The sequence below is a fragment of the Rhinopithecus bieti genome, unplaced genomic scaffold (genome assembly GCF_001698545.2).
Source record: "Rhinopithecus bieti isolate Rb0 unplaced genomic scaffold, ASM169854v2 scaffold_11508, whole genome shotgun sequence".
NCBI lineage: Eukaryota > Metazoa > Chordata > Mammalia > Primates > Cercopithecidae > Rhinopithecus > Rhinopithecus bieti.
The window spans coordinates 1,038,979-1,064,077 of NW_016806932.1; the positions used below are offsets into that span (position 1 = coordinate 1,038,979).

At 38.5% G+C, this 25,099-nt stretch overlaps 1 protein-coding gene across 1 annotated transcript in view; it reads right to left on the reverse strand.

The window, feature by feature from the left end:
- The window catches only part of AFG1L (AFG1 like ATPase), a 223,618-nt gene that overhangs the window by 54,118 nt on the left and 144,401 nt on the right, over positions 1-25,099 (reverse strand). Inside the window, 1 exon segment of the mRNA XM_017878746.1 lies at positions 19,537-19,619. Coding sequence (XP_017734235.1) covers positions 19,537-19,619 — 83 coding nt within the window.

Consider the following 25,099-nt stretch of genomic DNA (forward strand, 5'->3'; position numbering starts at 1 on the left):
AAAAAAAAAAAAAAAAAAAAGTAAGTAACTCAAATATTTAATATGTAAATTATTATTTTTAAAATTAAAGACTTCTGAAACATAATGCATGAATTACCCTATCTGACAGTCCTGATCTTTGCTGGTGGACGAATATTCTAGACATAGGAAAATTATTTCATTTTGCACCAACATTGGTCAAATCTCTGCGACTGCATCTTAAATCAATTTCAAGTTGGGTATAAGTACATATTGCTTCATACAAGCTCATTTCCCTTATTCACGTGTATCTGACTTCTCTCACTCAACGTTATGTTTGTGAGATTCATCTATATTGATGTGTGTAGAAGTAATTTGTTTATTTTTGTCACTGTATTGTATTGCATAAAAATATCACAATTTATTATCATTTTACCAGTGATGGGTGCATTTGTCTGCTAGGGCTGCCATAACAAAATACCACAGACTGGGTGGCTTAAGCAACATATATATATATATTTTTTTCTTCTCACAGTTCTGGAGGCTAGATAGAGGCCAAGATCAAGGTGCTGCCAGGATCGATTTCTGGTGAGGGCTCTCTTTCTGGCTTGCAGATGGCCACCTTCACTATGTCCTCACATGGCCTTTCTTTCCTCTGTGTGCACATACTCCTGGGGTCTCTGCCTTTTCTTATGAGAACACCAGTCCTATTGGATTAAGGCCCTATCCTTACAACTTCAGTTAATCTTAGGTACCTCCTTAAAGGTCCCTATCTCCAAATATAGTTCCACTGGGGTAAGGGCTCCAACCTGTGAATTTTGGGGGACAAAATTCAGTCCATAACAATGAGCATTTATGTAGTTTACATTTTGGGGATTCTGTGAATAGTGCTACTATGAACATTCTAGTACATTCCTTTTGGTAAACTCATATATACATGTCTGTTGGGCATATGACTAGAATAGCTGCTTATGGGGTATACCTATTTTCAGTTTAGGAGATGTTGCCAGTTTTCCAATTGGTTGTAGCAATTTATATTCCCACCAGTAATACAAAAAAAGTTCCATTTTCTCCACTTCCTTGCCAATACTTGGCATTTTCCATCTCTTCCATTTTAGTGGATATGGTGGATAAATTATAAATGACTTCAACATAAGTTGCCTCAAGTTTATATTTTAACAAGGATGGGGCAAAAAAACACAAATATAATTTAATTAACAAAAGACTTAATCCATAGAGTAGTGACTCATGCCTGTAGTTCCAGCTACTAGGGAGGCTGAGGCAAGAGGATCACTTGAGCCCAGGAGTTTGAGGCCAGCCTGGGCAACATATGTTTTAAAGTGTTAAACATAATACTTTTAAAAAGTTAAATTAAAAATAAAAGAACTAATTAATTAAAATAAAAAATAAACAAAATAGTTAATCTAGAAACATTTTCTCAATTGTCATGATACGCATAAAATTTTAAAACCCGTGCTTCAAGATATCTTCACTTTTTAAAGTAGGAAATTTTAAGAACATAACTTTATTGTAAAAACTTTAGCAGCAGCAGCAGCAGCAGCAGTGACTCTATGACTCTAGGCCCCTTGTTAGTTCTGTAGTGAAACCATTTAAAAGATAGCAACATCACCTTACACTAAAATCTCTATTCAGAAATATATCCATGCTTGTGAGGCTCTAAAGAAGGATCAGGATCATCTCATTTTTAAAACTCTGGTATTTGGGACATAAGACCTAAGGTCAGCAACAAGCCTATATGAAAAACAAATGTACAAACACACACACACACACACACACACACACACACACACAAAGATATAGATCACATAAAAATAAAAACTGATTAAAATTAAACTCAAACTGTAAACATAATTGAAAGATATTCCAGCCTAACCAGTAAAATTTGAGGAAGTAGAGACATCTGGTAGTCAACAGTAGTTGTATGGAAAGACCACAGCATGAAGACGGCACTAAATTTAAATTTCTTTTTTTTTTTTTCAGTGTAAATAAGGAGCTAAATTTAGAGTTTTCTTTTGGGGCTACAAATGTTAATTTACAATGCTAATGTTACATAGCATAGAAGAAAATATCTCGTTCAGTTTTGCATAATTCCATTTTAACCACAAAGAAGAGTATCTTGAGTAATAGCGACCTGGGTAGCATAAAAATGATCAGGCGGAAATCAATAAATTAAGTTCAGATGCTATAAATCATCTCCCCTTTCTTCTCCTAAGGAGAGACAGACACTGAGTAAAGATAAAGAATTTAAGTGACTTCCTTTAATTCCTGTGAAACAGCTCCATTCTGAGTAATTGCCCCATCAGTGGGATGCTACTATAAAGCAGGCCTTTGTGCAGATAATGCAAAATAGAAAGTCTACCCACAGATAATCAAAAGTTGATCACAGTAAAGAAATTGAAGTCATTTCTGATGAAGAAGCAGAGTGACTCTTTTCAAGTGTTTTGTTTTTTGTTTTTTGAGGGGAGGGGTTGGGAGGTAGGGTTGAGGAGCAAAGCTCAACAGAAGATGGGCTCTTCTTTCTTTTGTTGTGCAATGCCCTGATAAAACCCATCCATTTCATTGCTTCTGTCACCTTTTGTTAAACTCAGAAACTGCAGTGGAGGGGCAGGTTCCTATTTTCTATTGAGTAGTACCACTGTGTCTTTAAGTCAGAAAAACCCTGGAATCGACCACTGTTCAGTTGCCAGGAAATTTGGCATCAACTCCTACAGGAATTCTGTGAGTACAGTACCCTGGATGAAAAGCCTGAGTGCTTTGGGAGTATGAGAATCATGATTTATTTTTCCATATTAAATTAGTGAACAGAGAGGAAAGTAACCAAGTCATTTCCATTTTGAGAAAAATTCTACAGCTAAAATCAGGCATTCAACATAAAACTTAGACTCAAAGAAACAGAACATGTCAAAAAAGACCTTATTATTGCTGGATCATTTGAAATTCTCAACGAAAATTCCAAAACACTTGGGGGTTTCTGGAAGAGGGTCACGCATGAATTTAAATGGAAATTAATTTCTTCAAGAACCTCCTACTTCATTAGGATTGACTCAAGGGAACAGAATGCTACCCACACTTTGCTTCTTTATCCCTTTTCAAAAATCAACAGCTTGTTAAGGTATCAACAAGTAGAATAGGATTGGCGTTCCTTAGTCCCTCTCTCTCCATGTTCTCTATTCCAGAGAGCCAAAGTTGATTCGACGCAGAAATTTCCCCTTCCTCTTAGAGTTCCTTGCCAAACTTCCCTGGCAGTGAGCCTTCTCACTCTACTGATTGCCTGTGCATTCATGCTGTACAGCTCTTTGTCCTCAAACCAAACATAATCTGGGGCTGGAGGCAGGTCTAAAATTAAGTTGGTTTATACTTGCCTTAATATAAAACAGACTTGTTTGCATTTCAAATCCTGTAGGTTTGTTTTACATAACGAAATCAGTTGTTAGAATGGATTTTGTCTGAGTATTTATCTTCTCAATCACTCAAAGGCTTAACTGACTGTTCAGAGATCCATTTCAGTCTCTAAATTTCCCACCCTTCTCAATCACCTGGAGAGTAACTTACCTGGTTCCATTAATCTTGACCTGTACATTATGCAGAAAGTGGTATCTAGCACCTTTAGCTCTCAAATTCCAGACCTTCACCTCCTCTTCTCAGCCACAAACTCCCATATAAAATTTCTATCAAATCCATATATTGCATTTTTCTCCAAATAAATCAGTGCCATAACATCTAGAATTGCAACTTGGTAGACATAAAATACTTCTTTTAAAATGGAATTTCAGAAAGGCTATAATGATTGAGAATTAAAAAAAAAAAAAAGAGGGAGAAGAAGTTGGAGAGTAAAAGCTCTAACTCCTCTTTAGGAGAAAAGATAGTCACATCCACTTGGGAAAGAGAAAAGAATTTTTTTTTTTTTGACAGAGTCTCACTCTGTCACCCAGACTGGAGTGCAATGGCATGATCTCAGTTCACTGTAACCTCTCCCTCGCAGGTTCAGGCGATTCTCCTGCCTCAGTCTCCTGAGTAGCTGAGATTACAGGCGTGCACCACCATACCTGGCTAATTTTTGTATTTTTAGTAGAGACGGGGTTTCACCATGTTGGCCAAGCTATCTTGAACTCCTGACCTCAACTGATCCACCAGCCTCAGCCTCCCAAAGTGCTGGGATTACAGGCGTGAGTCACCACACCCAGCTGAGGCCACGGAGTTTTAATAGCTAAAAATGAACACAGCAAATAACTAAAGACCTAGGGTTTTTGCCAGATCAGCTTTTCTTATACAGCAGATTGATCTTCAGTTATAACTGTGATCTATTTGAAGATGAAATAACACAATGAAAATTCTAAGGAAATCTAAAAACCCTCTTCTGTATTTTTATATGTATAAGAATACATATTATCTACTAACATACACATTATATATATACACAATATTATTTACACTCTACTAGATGACTGTGGCCATACAACTGGATATTTCGTCAATGTGTTTAGCTGGATATAGTGGGCCAGCTCCATTCTGGTTCTCCTGCTGGAAAACAAACACTATTCAGTAAAGGAACAGGAGATAAAAGGCATACTAAACTGACTGGTGGAACCTGATACTGAAGTCTCTATTAGATGGACTTCTTTTTTTGCTGTACCACTTCGTAGGTGCTGTTTCAAATGGTGAAATTAATTTCTAATTCAGCAGTCTTTGAGTTAATGCAAGATTAATTAAGATTTAGATGGACATCTAAATTACATCAAATGTACAATTTTGTGATTTGGGGGTGGTTTGCTGGTTTGTTTGTATTTTGAGACAAGGTCTCACTGTGTCACCCAGGCTGGAATGCAGTGGCACAATCATGGCTCATAGCATCCTTGACCTCCTGGGTTCAAGCGATTCTCCCACCTCAGCCTCTCAAGCAGCTGGGACCACAGGCACACAACACCAAGCCCAGTTAGTTTTTTTTAACCTTTGTAGACATGAGGTCTCTACATGTTGCCCAGGTTGGTCTCAAATTCCTGGGCTCAAGCAATCCACCCATCTCAGCCTCTCAAAGTGCTGGAATTATAGGCATGAGCCACCGCACCCACACTTTTGTGATTTTTAATTTAAAATTTTTTTTTTGAGACTGAGTCTTGCTCTGTCACCCAGGCTGGAGTGCAGTGGCACAATCTCGGCTCACTGCAAGCTCCACCTGCCAGGGTCACACCATTCTCCTGCCTCAGCCTCCCGAGTAGCTGGGACTACAGGCACCTGCTACCACACTTGGCTAATTTTTCTGTACTTTTAGTAGAGACAGGGTTTCACCGTGTTAGCCAGGACGGTCTCGATCTCCTGCCCTCGTGATCCGCCCACCTCGGCCTCCCAAAGTGCTGGGATTACAGGCGTGAGCTGCTGCACCCGGCCAGCCTTTTGTGATTTTCAATAGACACAAAAAAATTTTTTTAAACAGTCTACTTGGGCTGGGCACAGTGGCTCATGCCTGTAATCCTAGCACTTTGGGAGGCTGAGGCAGGTGGATTGCTTGAGGGCAAGAATTTGAGACCAGCCTGGGCAACACAGTAAAAACCCATCTCTGCCAAAATAAATACAAAAATTAGCTGGGCATGGTGGCACGTGCCTATAGTCCCAGCTACTCAGTAGGCTGAGGTGGGAAAATGGCTTGAGTCGGAGAACGGGGCTGCAGTGAGCTGAGATGGCACCACTGCACTCCAGCCTGGGCTACTACTGAGCCAGACCCTGTCTCAAAAACAAACAAACAACAGCAAGAAACATCCTACTGGATCATGTCCTATAAAATATAAAACAAAAAGTTGTTGTTTTGTTGTTGTTTATAATATACAGCTATAAGTAAGTGTACAACAGGGCTTTACTCATTCATAAAATATCAACAGGAGTTCTTATGACAAACATACTACTGTGCATCTACTTTTGAGAACTAACTATATTTCCCCACCATAGAGCCCTTTCCCCTCCCAGGTGTTCTTTGAGCACAAATTCATTACCATTACTGATCATCTACTTATCAAAAACATATAGCAACATACAATGCTTTGATTTGAATCTGAGACATTTCAGTTTGAATACTTTGTACTTCTCATAGCAATAAATAGTTCTTCACTAAGAAAGTAACAAAGATACAGTGAAAAAAGTATTGAAAAAATTAAAATGTTATTTAAAAAAGAGTCAGATTTAGCCCCAGCTACACGAGAGGCTGAAAGGCTGAGACAGGAGGACTTTTTTTGTTGTTGTTGCTGTTGTTGTTGTTGTTGTTGTTGAGATGGAGTCTCGCTCTGTCGCCCAGGCTGCAGTGCAGTGGCGTGATCTCGGCTCACTGCAAGCTCCGTCTCCTGGGTTCATCCCATTCTAACCTGCCTCATTGTCCCAAGCAGCTGGGACTACAGGTGCCCGCCACCATGCCCAGCTAATTTTTTTGTGTGTGTTTTTAGTAGAGACGGGGTTTCACTCTGTTAGCCAGAATGGTCTCGATCTCCTGACCTTGTGATCCGCCTGCCTCAGGCTCCCAAAGTGCTGGGATTACAGGCGTGAGCCACCACACCCGGCCAAGAGGACTTCTTGAGCCCAGGAGTTTGAGACTATCCTTGGCAACATAGTGAGACTTTGTCTCAAAAAATCAAAAAACAGAAAACACTTAATGTAAAAGACAGCAGTAAAGGAAGAATAGAGGAGGGGAAATGAAACAGGAAACAAAGAAAACAAAAAGTAAAAAGCAAATGTAAATTTAATTCCATCAATAATAACATAATTTCCAAATGAATTAAACAATTCAATCAAAAAGCAGAGACTGTCACATTGGATAAAAAAAGACCCAACTATATGCTGTCTACAGGAGACAGGTTTTAGATTCAGAGATACAAATAGGCTCCTGATGTTTTCTATTCTCTATTTCATTAATTTCTACTAATCTTTATTATCTACATCTCCTTTAAACTAAAGGTTCCCTATCCATCTCTCTCTCTTTTCTTATTTATTTGTTAAAGAAGCAATTGATTTATGTCATTTAAAATTGCATCTTGATAGGCTATAAAATAAATTTTAAAAATAAGTATAATACCCTATCACACCTAACAAAGTTAACAATTATTCCTCAGTGTCAATGAAACATCCTGTAGTATTTGCATTTTTTTTATTGTGCTGTAGGTTTTTTGGTTGTTTTGTCTTTGTTTTCATTCTGATAGTTGGTGTGATTCAGGATCCACATAAGGCCCATGCACTGTAATTGGTTGATATGTTTCTATGTCTCCTTTAAACTAAAGGTTCCCTATCCATCTCTCTCTTCTTTTTATTTATTTGTTGAAGAAGCAATTGATTTATATCATTTAAAAAATCTACAGTCTACATTTTGATGGATGTATTCCTGTGATGTTATCGAACATATTCCATTGCCCCTATATTTCCTGTAAATGGATAAAATTCAGGTCTCATTTTATAGCAATTATTATAGAATTTGTGATCATTAACTAGATCCATTAAACTATGAGTGTTTTACAAAATAGTGATATTCTAATTCTATTCTAATTCTCTCAAGATTTTTTCAATTGCTACCCACAAAACTTTTATAAAGAGAAGCTTGCCCTCATCAACTACTTTGTTACACTATGGATCAGTTATTTTAAAACAGGCAGGAAAAAATACTTGATTCTTTCCTTTTATTACCAATTTTTCAGAATAAAGGTCTAGACATTTCCACTTCTGGCCATGATGGAATAACAGGGCCCAGAGTTACCTATCTGCCATAAACAACTGGAAACGATCTAAAATATATGAAACAATGGTTTGCAGACACTGGATAACAAAAAGCACAGTACAGCAATCCCCAGAAAAGGGAAACAAATTAGTTTAGCCTCAATTTACTGCCTGGTGAATTTCCAGACTTCAGGAGTAGGGACACAAACACAGCTCAGCATTTGGGAGGTTGAGAAAACGGAATTCAGCATTTGGGGAGGCTAGCACAGCTAGAATTTGCAAGGTATAATACTGGAAAAAAAGATATAGAGACAGAAGTCCAGTGATCTGCAGAGGGCTTCCCTGAGTCTTTAGCTGAGTACTAATCTGTGTATGCCTAAGAAGCAACTACTTGAAATGGGGAGGTAGGAAAGGACTCACTGGAATCACAAAGCATTACCCCTGGAGCTCATAAATGGCCAGGAATAGTTTATGTTCCCTCTAGTCAGAGTAGAAAGTCCTACTAAAGTATAGGGTATAAGGTGGAATTCTCAGAAGGGTATTGCTTCAGGAATAACTAGGCCTAGAATAAAGGCACTCTGGTTCTACTTTACAAAGCCTAGCCTAGTGAGGATAAAATTGTTTCCAAGTACCTTAACTGTGTCCCAGAACAAAGTCCTAAAATACTTAAAGGAATACAAAAACTCTAGTACCAAACAATATAAAATTCACAATATCTGAAATCCAATTTAAAAAAAAAAGCATGAAAAGAAGCAGGAGCTGGGCGCGGTGGCTCAAGCCTGTAATCCCAGCACTTTGGGAGGCCGAGATGGGCGGATCAAGAGGTCAGGAGATCGAGACCATCCTGGCTAACATGGTGAAACCCTGTCTCTACTAAAAAATACAAAAAACTAGCCGGGCGAGGTGGCAGGCGCCTGTAGTCCCAGTTACTCGGGAGGCTGAGGCAGAAGAATGGCGTAAACCCGGGAGGCGGAGCTTGCAGTGAGCTGCGATCCGGCCACTGCACTCCAGCCTGGGCGACAGAGGGAGACTCAGTCTCAAAAAAAAAAAAGAAGCAGGAAAATCAACTCATAAAAAGGACAAAATTTGATCAATAGAAACAGACCCAGAAATGACATAGATGAGATAGTATTAGCAGACAAACACATTAATACCACAATTATAAATATGCTGCATATGCTCAGTAAGGTAGAGGAAGGCATGAGTATGAGAACAAACAAAGAAGATATAAAAAAAGAAACCTCCCGGCATGGTGGTGTGTGTCTGTAGTCCCAACTACTGGGAGGCTAAGGTGGGAGAATCTCTTGAGTCCATGATCTCAAGACCAGCCTGGGCAACATAGCAAGACCTTGCCTTTTTAAAAAGAAAAGAAAAAAAAAAAGGGAAAGAAACCCAAGTTTTGCACTTAAAAAGGAAAAAAGCCACCTCTAACATGGACAAATACACTGGATTATAATTAATAGCAGATTAGACACTGCAAAAGAAACTACCCAAAATGAAACACAAACACAGGAAGAGAAAAAGAATGAAAAAAGTGAACAGAGCATCAGAGAGCTGTGGAATAATATAAAGAGGTCTAATATAAGTGTAACTGGAGTTCCAGAAATTGAAGAGGAGGGGAAGGGATGTAGAAACTGTAAAGAAATAAGAGAAAATTCTCCAAATCAAATGAAAACTATAAACCTACACATCCAAGAAGCACAACCAAATTTAGGCAAAAGAAACATGCTGAAAGCCGGGCGCCGTGGCTCAAGCCTGTAATCCCAGCACTTTGGGAGGCCGAGACGGGTGGATCACAAGGTCAGGAGATCGAGACCATCCTGGCTAACATGGTGAAACCCCGTCTCTACTAAAAAATACAAAAAACTAGCCGGGCGAGGTGGCGGGCGCCTGTAGTCCCAGTTACTCGGGAGGCTGAGGCAGGAGAATGGCGTGAACCCAGGAGGCGGAGCTTGCAGTGAGCTGAGATCCGGCCACTGCATTCCAGCCTGGGCGACAGAACGAGACTCCGTCTCAAAAAGAAAAAAAAAAAAAGAAAGAAACATGCTGAAAATCACACCAATGCCCATCATAATAAAACTGTTTAAAAACAAGATAAAAATAAAATTGTAGAAGCAGACAGTGATAAGACTTATGTCCTTATGTAGAGAAGGACAAAGAATGACAGTAGATTTCTCATGGAAACAATGCAAGCCAGAAGAGAAGAAAGCAATATCACTAAAGTACTATAAAACAAAAAGTGGAGGAAGGAAGAAAAAGAGAGGAAGGAAGGGAGAAAAGGGGAAAGGAAGAAAGGAAAGCCCGCCAGCCTGTCAGCCTAGAATTCTCTAGCCAGCAAGAATCTTTCAAAATAAAAGCAAAACAAAACATTAATATGAGAAAATTCATCACCAGCAGACCACTACTATAAGAAATGTTAAACAGAGTCCTTTAGGAAAAAGAGAAATTATATCACGTGGAAATGTCAATCTATATAACAGAATGAAGAGTACAAGAAATAGTAAATATGTAGGTAAATTATAAGACTTTTTTCTTATTTTAAAATCTCTTTAAAGGATTATTGACTGTTTAAGTAAAAGTAATGACAATATATTACGGAGTTTATGACCTAAAAAGAAAATAGAGTACTGCATATAATAATATTATATAATAAAATATACAATTACATAATAAAATAACAAAAAGAGACAATAAAAGCACAGAGCCCAGGATAGTAAAAATGGAAGTATACTGTAGGTTTTTGTGTTATACATCAAGTGGTATACTCTTACTTGAAGGCAAGCTATGATAAGTTAAAGGTGCTTACACTAAGCCCTAAAGTGACTTTTAAAAGAAAAAAATCAAGGAGGTATCGCTAACAAGAGGTAAAAGGGAATCTTAAAAAAATAACTAACATGAAGTCAGAAAAAGAGGGAAATTGGAAAAAACAACAGATGGGACAATAGAAAACAAATAGCAAACAACATGGATTAACTTTGAAAACATTACGCTAAATGAAAGAAGCCAGGGACAAAGACCACTTCTTATAGTATCAAACTGGTAAGAACAGATACCACACTTGATCTTAACCAAAAGGCTGAGAAGTAATATACATCGTATATAGAGTGGCACATTACTTAACAATGGTGATATGTTTTAAGAGTGTTGTTAGGTGATTTTGTCATCATGCAATCAGGCAGACATGATAGAGTATACTGACACAAACCTAGATGGCATAGCCTGCTACACGCTTGTGCTACACGGTATAACCTAATGCTCCTAGGCTATAAACTTATACAGCATTTTACTGTACTAAATATTGTAAGCAACTGTAATATAATGGCAAGTATTTGTGTATCTAAACATAGAAAAGATACAATAAAAATACAGTATTATAATCTTATGGGACCACCATCATATCTGTGATATGGTCCATTACTGGCTAAAATATTACTATGCAGTGCGTGACTATATTACATCTTATGTAATTCCATTTATGTGAGATATATAAGATAGGCAAATTCCATAGAGACGGAAGGTAGATAGACAGAGGGTAGAGGGGTGAGAGGTATGACTGCTGATGGTTATGGGTTTCTTTCTGGGGTGATAAAAATGTTCTGAAATTAGATAGTGGTGATGGTAGTACAACTCTAAATATACTAACAAACCACTGAGTTATAGACTTTAAAAGGTGAATTGTATCTCAATAATTTTTTTCTAAAAAGTACAAAAAAAAAAAAACAAACAAGTAGCAAGATAGTATATTTAAACCCAGCCATATCAACAATCGCATCAAGTGTAAATGGTTTAAATATCCCCAATTAAAAGAAAAAGATTGTCAGACTGCATAAAAAATAAATACCCAAATACATGTTGCCAACAAGAAACCCATTTTAATATAAAGACACAGATAGGCTGAAAGTAAAAAGATGAGAAAAGATATATCATGCAAACCCTAATTTTAAAAAAGCTGAAGTGGCTACATTAACATTAAGCATAGTAGATTTTAGAGAAAGGAATATCACCAGGAACAATGAGGTTCATTTCATAATGATGAAGAGGTCAATTCATCAAGAGAACATATCAATCCTAAACATTTATGTACCTAATAATAGAGCTTCAAAATACATTAAGCAAAACCAGACAACTGTAAGAGGAAATAGAAAAATCCATAATTATACTTGGAAATTTCAGCACCTCTTTCTCAATAATTAATAGAAAAAGTAGACAAAAAATCAGTAAGAATATAGGAGATTTGAACAACCCTATCAACCAACTTGACCCAATGGCATTTAAAGTACACATTACTAACAATAGCAGAATACACAGTCAAGTGCATGAGAAACTTGTTCCAAGATGCATCATATTCTGGGCCATAAAGCAAGCCTCAATAAATTCAAAAGGATTCAAATCATACAACATAGACTCTGTAACCATAATTAGTTAAATTTGGGAATCATTAACAGAAAGATGTATAAAAAAATCACCAAACGTTTGGAAAATAAATAACACGCTTTTAATAACCCATGGGTCAAAAAATAAATCACGAGAGAAAACATGACATAATAAAATGTATGAGATGTATCTAAAGTAGTAAAGAGAAATTTATAGTTTTAAAATGCTTATATAAGAGCAGAAAGGTTTAAAATCAAGGACTTAACCTTCTACCTTAAAAAACTAGAAAAAGAAGAGCAAATTAAATCCAAACTAAGCAGAATAAAGGAAATAATGAAAGTTCAGAAATTAAGGATATAGAAAACAGAAAGTAATAATAAAGAAAATCAGCACAACAAAAGCAGTTTCGTTGGGAAGCTCAATAGACTTACAACTGCAGTAAGCATAATCAGAAAAAAACAGAGAGGCCGGGCTCGGTGGCTCAAACCTGTAATCCCAGCACTTTGGGAGGCCGAGACGGGCGGATCACGAGGTCAGGAGATCAAGACCATCCTGGCTAACATGGTGAAACCCCGTCTCTACTAAAAAATACAAAAAACTAGCAGGGCGAGGTGGCAGGCGCCTGTAGTCCCAGCTACTCAGGAGGCTGAGGCAGGAGAATGGCATGAACCCGGGAGGCAGACCTTGCAGTGAGCTGAGATCCGGCCACTGCACTCCAGCCTGGGTGACAGAGGAAGACTCCATCCAAAAAAAAAAAAAAAAAGGAAAAAAAAAAAAAAGAAAAAATCAGAGAAGGATATCTTTTTAAAAATCTTTTGATTATGAAAAATTTTACACATAAACACATGTGAAGAGAATAGTACTATTAAAACCCCAATGTAATAATCACCCACTCAACACATGGCATGGTCAATCTTATTTACTCTATACCTCCCCTCAATTCCCCTACACTGGATTATTTTGAAGCAAATCCTAGACATTGTATTATTTCATCTGCAAATATTTTCATTTACGATTACTTCTTAAGTAGAAAAACCTAAATGATGTTCTGTGCCACGATGCTAAGAAGAAGTAAAACATAGTCTGTAAACATCAAAAATATCCCAAATATCTTCATCCCTTCCCCAGACTGAGGAGTTAGCCAGACAACAGTCAGAACCTAAAGAAAGTAGACAGTTTCTTTGATTGCCAGAGACAGAAATTCTATCTCTTGCTCTTTGAGGAACAGACTTCAGGGCCAGGCGCGGGGGCTCACTGCTGTAATCCAGCACTTTGGGAGGCTGAGGCAGGCGGATTGCTTGAGGTCAGGAGTTTGAAACCACCTGGCCAACATGGTGAGACCCCAGCTCTACTAAAAATACAAAAATTAGCTGGGCATGGTGGCATGTGCCTGTAACCCCAGCTACTCGGGAGGCTGAGGCACGAGAATCGCTTGAACCTGGGAGGCGGAGGTTCCCGTGAGCCGAGATCGCGCCACTGCATTCCAGCCTGGGCAACAGAGTGAGATTCTGTCTCAATAATAACAATAAAAAAAAGAACAGACTTCAGGAAGGCCTAGTGACTGGTGTTGCTGAAGGATGGGAAACTGACCTTTGATTTACACTGACAATAAACATTCAGTTACGGCTTAGGGTTTGCACCTGGTAATTGTACCTGGCAAGCAGGCAGGCACATAGCCAGAGTCTCCACAGCAATCGAGACTTACCAGAAGGGTGTAAACCCACTCACCTACAAATGACAAAGGTGATAAGGTGATCTAATGGGACCCTTATCTTGATCAGGTGCTCTTTGTCACCTAATGGGCCCTCAAAGGCCAGAAAAACTTAAAGCTTCAACTGGGAATATGCTCTATTATCTTCTGTTTTGTGCAAGTGTCTGCATGTGGATACATTTCTGCAACCTTGACTGCTAAACAAATTTTACAGTCTTAAACTGTGTAGTATTTTTCCATTGATACCATCACTATTCCACTGTGACACTATGCAAACTAGTGTGAGAAGTAGAAATGATATGAATATAATGGAGTCTAAAAGACACATGAGAGAATTTAAGGAGCTGGAGGAGGAGTAGAGCTGGCTCATATTTGGCATAAGACCATAAAAATTTTGTTGTAGAGGATGAGATAAATTATTTCAATGGGGTGTGCATACTGCCTGCTACAGGACTCTGGGCAGTCTAGCACAACATATTGAAACAAATTACAGCCTAAAAGGAAGGGGGCCAGACTTAACCATTTTCAAGTTGCTTGCACTGGTGAATGTTTCAGAGGTTCTTCAGTGGGAATTGAAATGGGAAATGACCAGACTAGCTGTCTAACTGGTAAGAAAAACTGAGACTGAAACTGCAGATTCCAATGTCTAGGAGAGAACTGTAATGGTAATGATGGGTGATGGAGAGAAGGTACCAAGCTGTCCTAGACACTCTACTAAACCAGAAGGTGGCAACCTTAGAGGCAGAAGCTGGGTCTCAGCCAAAGTTTAGGTATGGGGAGATGTGACAATCAAGCTAAGAAATGTTTTTAAGTTTCATTAATCTGATTCTCACAGTTGAAAGCAGAGGAGTGCTTGTAAGTAATATCACAGGCAAGAAACATGAAGTTTTTAGTTATGGGGAAGTATGTTTTAACACATATAAGCTTCTGTCTTAGTTGTCACAGACCTTTCTTCTGAAACAAAGCTATAACCTTGAAGCCGTGCGTCTTTTTTGTCAGCTAATTGTTATTCTTTTTAAAACTGGTGTTCAAAGTTATATTTTCCAAAATGATTTTCTATTTGGAATAGATATTTCCCAAGTGGAAAACTAAGAGCGCTTGAGACATAAAACTTCCACTAGTAAAAGTACGTAAGAAAAAACTTTTTTTTTTGAAATCTGTTCAAAAGATGGGTAAATACATTATATTAGCCAAGTACAAATATGTGAATATTTGGGCTGTGTCTAAAAAGTCATAAATTAGATTTTCACCATTTTCAGGATGATCCAAAATCCCCATATACATGAAATTGAAATGGTCTTGAGACAATTTAAGTTTTAAACAATTGAACAATGTGCTTCAGATGTAGTTCTGTTGAAGTGGTGGATGACTTCAGTGGACAGAAGCCAACTGAAACAAAGGGAGGAAGCCTGGTTCTTTAAGGTCTAACGTCTGGTAAATGCCCCATGTTGGGAGAGACAAGCGCCTTCATGGGTCTCTCCTTCACATCTTGCTGAGTATGCCAAGAATGCAAGGCCCTAACCATTTCTCAAGGTTGTGTGTGTAGTGAGCAACCTTGAAAGATGAGACAATATCTCCCTTGAGACAAAAAGCAGACTTGCTTATGTCTGGCTATAAGATGGCAGATTCCACAAGCTCAGAGTTCTTTTCCTATAACACAATTCACTGCCTGTTGCAGGAATTATCTAGGCCCTCAGCAAAACACCCTCCCCTCCACTCCATGGGACTAAGGAGCAAGGAGGGAAATGACACAACATGCTAATGCTCATGCTGCTATCTGTGCCAAGGCTAATAAGATCCTGTGTCTCTGACCCAGGTCTCTGTTGTCTTCTGCCAGCACTTATGAAATAATAAAAGGCAAACCTATTTTAGGTTTACGCTCGTAAGTGGGGTAAAATAAAATCCCAGGACCAATGCCTGCCCCCACCTCTTTTGGTTCAGTTTAAAACTTCTCTTCAGGTTATGGCATCTGTGTGAAGGGCAGAGTGTTTGTATGTGAGTATGGAAAGATAGAGTGTTTGAAAAGAACCCCCACTTCAACAGACTTAGTAGAGAAAAGAACCTATAGGACTCAGCCTTGGAATAAAAAAGAGACAGCAAGGGTGAGTCCAAGGTGATGTGAACTCCTCTCCCCAGGAAACCAGTAACACTTCACAATAGGGACAGCAAAATGGCCTGGGGCAGCATATCATGGACCCTTCAGCAATGGTGCTTCCTGTTTAAAAAGATAGGCATATATAAAAAAAAACCTCTAGTATTACCAGCCCCCAAACAGAGAGCTAATCTGAAGCAGTTAAATTCTCTATAAGCATGAGATGGGGTCACCCTTGATCAGTACCAGGCGATTCAAAATAGATTACTGTCCAAGCCTCCATCCAGATGCAAATGCAAGCCCAGTGCTTGATTGATCTGTCTGGACTTCAGCATGGGGACTTTATTGAGTGCTATTCACCAAGCAATTAGAAAAGAAACAAACTGGCCGGGTGTGGTGGCTCACGCCTGTAATCCCAGCACTTTGGGAGGCTGAGGCGGGTGGATCACCTAAGGTCAGAAGTTCGAGACCAGGTGCACAAACATGGCAAAACCCTGTCTCTACTAAAAATACAAAAATTAGCTGGGTGTGGTGGCGTATGCCTGTAATTCCAGCTACTTAGGAGGCTGAGGCAGGAGAATCGCTTGAACCTGGGAGGCAGAGGTTGCAGTGAGCCGAGATCCCACCACTGCACTCCAGCCCTCCAGTGACAGAGCAAGACTCCGTGCCTCCCACACAAAAAAATAAAAATAAAAAATAAAAAACCTGTGCTCATCTCTGGAGTGATCATGCATTTAGCACAGAATAAAAAATTGGACAAGCATGGGGTGTTTCAGTCTATGCAAAAGTTTGGGTATTTGCACTTAAGGTCTCTGTTTTGTAGCTTGCTAAATTTAAATTCTCTGAGCTTGCGGGTGTATATGAGGTTGTTACAGGGCCAGAAACATCTGAAACTTACTTATGAAGGTACTCTAGGATTTCTAAATTTACTGTGATATAGATTACACACAAACATGCCCTGTTTTATGTGAATTAGTTCTTGTGGGATCCAGGCAATATTACGAACTACAGAAATTGCTCCATGTCAGCTTTTTGGGTAGTTTTAGAAACCTGTGGTAATTCTTGATATTATTTGGATTGTATTTTGGATATCTTTAATTGGCTTTGGAAAATTAGGCTAATAAAATACTGAGTTGATGAATACTAATATTTCTGTTTCGTTAAAGATCTTATGTGGGATTCTACTTGTATGAAATTCTGAGTTAGCGCTTGGTGTTCCCCTAGAAGGAAGCTGAAATTTTGTTTTTTGTGTTTTTGTTTGTTTGTTTGTTTGTTTGTTTTCAGGCAGTTGGGGCTCCAGTGAAACTGACAAGGGAGTAGTCTGGACTTGCATATTCAGGAATCAATTCCAGATGTCTGGCCAGATGGTAATAAAGAGAAACACATGCTTTAATAGGGCAATATATAGCATAGCACATTAAAGTCTGTTACAGGGTAAAGTTAGTAAGTTTTCCTGCAAGAACAAGAATGAAAAGAAACCTAATTAAACCAAAGTTAATATAACCTCAGAAAATCTTCATGAGAGAAGTTCTATCCAAGTCCTCATGTGAAACAATACAATGCACATCTCTAGCATCCTGTCTTAGTAACTCATATTACTTTCCCACTTCTGAGATGATTTTAATTGCTCATTCTCCTCAGGGATACTTACATATCTGCCTTCTCCTCTGACTGAGGGATGTCCCCAGGCTTTCTATTCTTGACTATGGTCAAGCCCTTTGGATATTAAATTCCAGAACAAATTTATCTTCCTTGAGGATTAAATGAATTTATAGATAGATAGATAGATAATAGATATATACCACCTATATATATCTATATAAGTGTGTATATATATATATTTTTTATTTTTTTTGAAACAGGGTCTTGCTCTGTTGCCAGGCTGAAGTACAGTGGTGTGATCATGGCTCACTGCAGCCTCCACCTTCCAGGCTCAAGTGATCCTCCCATCTCAGCCTCCCAAGTAGCTGGGACTACAGGCAGGTGCCACCACACCCGCTATTTTTTAAATTTTTTGTACAGACAGGGTCTCCCTATGTTGCCCAGGCTGGTTTCAAACTCCTGGGCTCACGTGATCCTCCCACCTCAGCCTCCCAAAGTGCTTGGCTAGGCATGAGCCACTGTGCCTGGCCTTTGAATTTATATACTTTTCAGGAAAGCTGGTCCAGAGTTTCCTGGTGTCCTTTATAGGTCTGGTTTCCTGGACTCTGGACATTGTTAGTGTTAGTTTTCCTCTAGCATATTTTTAAAGATCAAAACTGAACTTCACTGGGTTAGAATATTACTTTTATCAGGAAAAGGAAGGGGTAACACAGGGTAAGTCAGAGACAAAAAATGGTTATGCTCCAAGCAAAAGTAGCCCTTTCACCTCCAGTAACTTCCAAGACCTCTTCGGCACTATGAAACAAATTTCATAATTTAGACTCAGACTACCACCTTTATTTAAGGAACTTCCCATAAGGAAAATATTTTTATTCTTCCACATGAGGATACACTTTTTGAAAAAAAACAGAGAACAACAATTACCTCCTTTAAAAAAAGAATAAAGAGAATAATAATAAATTAATGCACTGGTACCATACATCTGGAATATCAAGACATAGGTAGCAAAAAATCAGGGAAAGGCTGTGAATATCAGAAAAATAAAATATCCAGTAAACACAAACATAAAAGAAACTGGGAAGAAAAAGTCCAAGTTAAAGCAGAAAAATGTGCTATATGAATTTTTTAAAATTATAAAGTACTTTAAAGACAAAGTACTTGAGGACAGATGAAGAACCTCCTATAATAATCATCAGGATCTGAATTATAAACTAAAATAGTCCCCTTGGTACACTGTAAAGTATGCAATTTTAATTATGTGATTTTCTAGCTAATTTCTGCTTCAAAACAGTAAAGTACTTCTGCTTACAAGGTGGCAGAGACAAGAACTTTTCTCAACCTCTCAAATGCACGTTGTCATCAAAATTTAAATTACTAGAAACATGCCTTTTAGTTAAATTACAGTTAGTCCTTAGACAGATCTATTTACTGAGAATTTGCTATGTGCCCAACACTGTTGGCATATACTAAACAAATTTGCTTTTGTAAAGCACTTTTTCCTTTTCGGGTTCTCATAAAGGACATTTTAAAACAAACTATATTTGTTTTTCCGTATTAACTGCACATGCTGAATACATCTATTATTATAAATTGCTCCTACTCAGGAGCATCTTAGCTTTTAAAAGACAAAAATATATCCAGTTGTATTTGTGTATATATATTTTATATCAGTTATATATGGAAGTCAATCAACAATGATAAATACAAACAGATTGACAAATAAAACAACAATTTTTGGGGGAATGGAAATGGCACATTTGTCAGATGATATCCACAAATAATTAATTACTTCACACATTAAAAATATTCTCATAATAGTAGAGTCTCTTATAAAAGGATACTCATTACATTCTAACCATCTGTCATCATTCCTTCTCAAAAAACTAATTAGGGTTTTATCCAATCACACATTATAAATGATGCAAATATGGATGGTAAAGACATGGGTTGAAGAAGTTAACATGAGAACATTTGCAGTTTAAAACTCGTGGGCTTCAGAACCAGCCTTTCATGTTCCAATAATTAAACTGTTTATTTTATCATCTTTTCTGATTAACGATTAGATATTAAACTTCAAAATTAAAACACTTACAGGTAGTAGAGTTTTCCTGCAGCAGGAAGTTCCCTTTTCCGGTAATCTATCCCAGAATCTAGCTGGACTGTATTACAATATTCCTACAATCCAAATAAATAAAGTATCTTTTTAAACAAGTAGTGGCTCAGAATTACAATACTTCCCTTATACTATACATTTTTTAAATTTTTCAAATGTTTGCTCAAAAAATAGTATAATGAGATGACATGAAAACAACAGAACTCATGCAAGATTCATAAAACCAAAGTTGCAATATTAAATATATCAAGCCACTGAAATATCAGTTTTAAAAAAATTAAAATTTGCATCATGTTTTCTGAAACATTGCCCAAAAAGTGCTGTCAGCAAATTCCCCAAATAACTTCATTTGGGTTTTTTTTAAAGCCCAATTTCTAATACCCTGGAGTGAGAAACTAGAGGCTACCAGAAAGAATAACTCATGGGTTTTAGGCACCACAGTGGGGGAGAGGCAGCATCAGAGAGCTGGGACTGGACACGGTGGCTCATGCCTATAATTCTAGCACTTTGGGAGGCTAGACGGGCAGATTGTGTTTGTCCAGGAGTTTGAGACTAGCCTGGGCAACACAGCAAAACCCACCTCTACAAAAAACACAAAAATTAGCTGAGTATGGTGACATACGCCTGTAGTCTCAGCTACTTGGCCGGCTGAGATGCAAGGATTGCTTGAGCCTGGGAGGTGGAGGTTGCAATGAGCTATGATCATGCCACTGCACTCCAGCCTGGGCAACAGAGCAAGACTTTGTCTCGAGAGAGAGAGAGAGAGAAAAAGAGAGAGAGAGAGAAAGAGAGTTGGGCCAGAACATTAGTGTCCACATTTTAAACCAAATGACCAAACTAGAATGATGTTGTAGTGATGCCCATCCTTCGCTTCTAAATGGCTGCCATTGCCCTTGTCTCCCTTTTAGTTTCCTCTCTGGCCATCAACATTTCAGTGCACTTTCCTGCTGTGGATGCCTACCTCCTTTCAACCCAAGTCACCCTGTGGCACTAATCTCCTTCTCTTCTCCCAAGTGCTCCTTTCTTTCCATTCCCCCAGGGTGCATATGTGTACACCAGCACATATACCACACACATACACACACACCCCAAATTCTTATTTTGAGGGCAAATGTACTTTTGCAACACCTATCTTCTTGGTCAGTTGGATTTTGGGGGCCATGAGAGGAATATATGTAGGGGTGTGTGTGTGTGTGTGTGTGTGTGTGTGTGTGTGTGTGTGTGTATCTCTACATAGATAGAGGCATATTCATTTTATTGTGTTTCCCTTTATTGTGCTTCTCACATTTTTTACAAAGTGAAGGTTTGTGGCAACCCTGCATTGAGCAAGTCTATTGGCCTCAATTTTCCAACAGCATGTGCTCACTTTGTGTCTCTGCGTCACATTTTGGTAATTCTTGCAATAGTTCAAACTTTAAAAAATTGTATCTGTCATTAATTATATGATCAGTGATCACATATTAATTATGTGATCAGTGATCTTTGATGCTATTACTGTAATTGTTTTAGGGCACCACAAACTGCACCCATAAAATAAGGTGAACTTAATTTATACATGCTGTTTGCATTCTGACTGCTACACCAACTGGCTATTTCTCTCTCTCTCTCTCTCTCTCTCTCTCTCTCTCTCTCTCTCTCTCTCTTTCTCTCTCTCTCTCTCCTTAGGTGTCCCTATTCTCTGAGACACAAGAATATTGAAATTATGTCGATTAATAGCCCTAAAATGAACTCTAATTGTTCAGGTGAAAGGAAGAATCACACATCTCTCACTCTCAATCAAAAGCTAGAAATGATTAAACTTAGTGAGGAAGGTATGACAAAAGCCACAACAGACAAAAACCTAGGCCTCTTGCACCAAAAAGTTAGCTGAGTTGTGATTGCAAAGGAAAAGTTCTTGAAGAAAATGAAAAGTGCTACTCCAGTGAACACATGAACCATAAGAAAGCGAAACAGCCTTATTACTGATGTGGATAAAAGTTTGAGTGATCTGGATAGAAGATCAAAACAGCCACAACATTCCCTTAAGCCAAAGCCTAATCCAGAGAAAGGCCCTAACTCCCTTCAAGTCTATGAAGGTTGAGAGAGGTGAGGAAGCTGCAGAAGAAAAGCCAGAAGCTAGTAGAGGTTGGTTCATGAGGTTTCAATAAATAAGCCATCTCTACAACATAAAAGTGCAAGGTAAAGCAGCAAGTGCTGATGCAGAAGGTGCAGCAAGTTATCCAGAAGGCTTAGTTAAGATCATTGATGAAGGTGACTACACTAAACAACAGATTTTCACTGGAGATGAAACAGCCTTCTACTGGAAGAAGATGCCAACGAGGACTTTCACAGCTAGAGAGGAGAAGTCAATGCATGGCTTCAAAGCTTCAGAGGGCAGGCTAACTCTCTTATTAGAGGCTAATGCAACTGGTGATTTGATGTTGAAGCCAATGTTCATTTACCAATCTGAAAATCCTAGGGCCCTTAAGAATTATGCTACATCTACTCTGCCTGTGCTTTATAAATGAAATAACAAAGCCCTTGGATGGCAGCGCCTTTGTTTACAAAATATTTTAAGCCTACTGTTCAGAGCTACTGCTTAGAAGAATGATTATTTTCAAAAGATTACTGCTCATGACAATCCACCTGGTCATCAAAGAGCTCTGATGAAAGAGCACGAGATAAATGTCGTTTCCCTGCCTGCTAACATAACATCCATTCTGCAGCCCATGAATCAAGAAGTAATTTCAACGTACAAGTCTTATTATTTAAGAAATACATTTTGTAAGGCTATATCTGCCATAAATATCTTTCGTGAAAGGAAGAGTCAATCTATATAGCAACCTTCAACATTATCTTAAGAAACTGCCACAGCCACTCCAACCTTTGGCAGCCACCATCCTGATTAGGCAGCAGCCATTAACATCAAGGCAAGACTAGCAAAAAGATGACCACTCACTGAAGGTTCAGATGATTATTGGCATTTTTAGCAATAAAGTATTTTTTATATTAAGGTATGTATTTTTTTAGACATAATACTATTGCACACTTAATAGACTATAGTATAGTATAAATATAACTTTTATATGCACTGGGAAGCCAAAAGCTTCCTGCAACTCATTTTATTGCAATACTGTTGTATTGCAGTAGCCTAGAACCAAACCCTCGATATCTCTAAGGTATGCCTGTGCAGATATAGATGGATAGATAGATAGATAGATAGATAGGAAGATAGTCACTTCAGTAGAAGAATGGTGACCAAGGGATTTCAGGACAAGTCAAGAAACAATTATAGGCTGACATTTTGTTTGCATTCAAAATGAAAATTGTCTTAATGACAATTCATGGGAAAAACATATTTTAACAGCATCACTACTTTTACTAATGAAAAAATGCATTTTTTTTTTAAGACAGAGTCTTACTCTGTTGCCCAGGCTGGAGTGCAGTGGTGTGATCTCAGCTCACTGAAACCTTCTCTTAGATTCAAACAATTTTCATGCCTCAGCCTCCCAAGTAGCTGGGACTACAGGCATGTGTCACCATGCCCGGGTAAGTTTTGTATTTTTAGTGGAGACGGAGTTTCTCCCTGTTGGCCAAGCTGGTCTCAAACTCCTGGCCTCAAGTGATCTGCTCGCCTCAGCCTCCCAAAGTGCTGGGATTACAGGCATGAGCTACCACGCCCAGTCAAAAACTGCATTTTTCAAACCTTTGGAACCAAGGTAATTGTGGTGGGTTTTAAGACTTGTACATTGTAAAATAATCTCTCCATCTCAACATGTTCTCCTTACAATGTGATGCTGATATTCCAGCTATCAAGAAATGAAGTCTATGTCCCACCCCTTGAATGTTGTGACTGTGATGGAAATGGTCTATGCAATAATATCCTAGGTGACACTTGAGGCAGCTTCTTATTGGTTGGAATGCTTGCTCTGGAACTCTGAAGTGTCAATTGAGCATTTAATTGCCTGGAGGCTACTATGCTGTGAGAAAGCTTAAACTATCCAATACAGAGAGAGGAGGCCCTGGAGAGGCACTGAGATGACATGAAGACAGAGGTGTTGACAGTCCCCAGCTGTTCTAGCTGTAGCCACTATCTTACTGAGGGAGCCAGTATTGCCAGCTGAGCCCTTACCAAATCCCTGACCCACAGAAACCAGGAGAGAATAAAGTAATGTTTTTTAGACTCTTTTACAGTCATTTTACAATAATTTGTTATGCAGCAAGAGATAATCAGAACAGCAATATCTGGGCACACTTGAGAAGTAGCAATGTTCTTCCTCCCTGAAAGTGCATCCTGGGTTGTACTGTTACACAAGGGCTGAGAGCTGTTTATCATCTGCATCCAGGGCATAGATTGCATTTCCCCTCCTCTTACGCTGCAGCTGCTAAGGGGCTCAGGAGAGTAAAATAGGTGACCAATAATGCCCTGGAAATGAAGGGTTTATGGAAGACTAAGGGGGGTTTCTGGATATAAAACTTTCAGTGCTAACACTAGGACAACCCTAGATAATCCGGGATGGTTGGTTAACCTGAGTGAAGACCCAGAAGGCTGGGTTGTGGCTAGTGTAGGTATAGCATTTCGATTACGTATCAGCAATTCTGAATTTGATTAACATAAAATAACACCCAAGAAGCTGGTCCTCTAGGGAGGCCTACAAACCTAGGCTTTTGAACTAACATTTGAAGAACAGCCCTGAAAAACTAGCAAAAGTCATGGCTCTCTGCAATGCTGGCATGAGCAACCTGTTGGCATCTCCATACAGATATCCCTAGCTCATCATTCCACTTGTCCAAATCCAACTCCCCAGGCCTCTCCTTCAGGACCTGGGCCCTATAACCAATCCCACCAGAGGAGAATACAGCATTGCCCAAATACATGCATTCCACTCTCTCCTTGCCTCAAGATGTCCTGTGTTTCATATATACACTATATTACTTCTTGAGAAGAAGAGAGATATATTAATATATATCTCTCCCCTTGCCTCAAGATGTCCTGTGTTTTTCTTGATGTCATAAATGTGAAAAAATAGATACTTTCTTTCCCTTGTTCCTGCTATAATTGTGAGAGCTCAGTTACCCAGTAAAAAAAAAAAAAAAAAAAGAAGAAGAAGAAGGAAAATGTCCTTATGTAGTGAACATGTCTTACTCAATTTCCCTGAGAAAAACCTGCCCTACTATGGTAAGCAGTGGTCAATTTTCCATAAGGTACCTTTACTACAGACATAAAATACAGTGTCACAATACAGTCATACAAATATATTTGCCAGGTTCTCTATTTCTTTTAAACTACAATTTATCTTATATGACTCAGTATTCCTAATTTAGTCAAAAAGTTTTTATTTTTTGCTATTAAAAAATAAGGCTAATGAAAGTTATACAGCTTCAATTTCTCTTTCTGGGTAACTAACTTCTCGATCATATGAGTGATTAAGACCTACCAAATGATTGCATTTGTACATTCACTAATCACCACTGAGGAATACCTAATCAGCAGTAAAAGAACTATTACCAAAGCCCTTAGATGTTAGCACTTAATTGTCTGAAAAATACTAACACTCAGTTT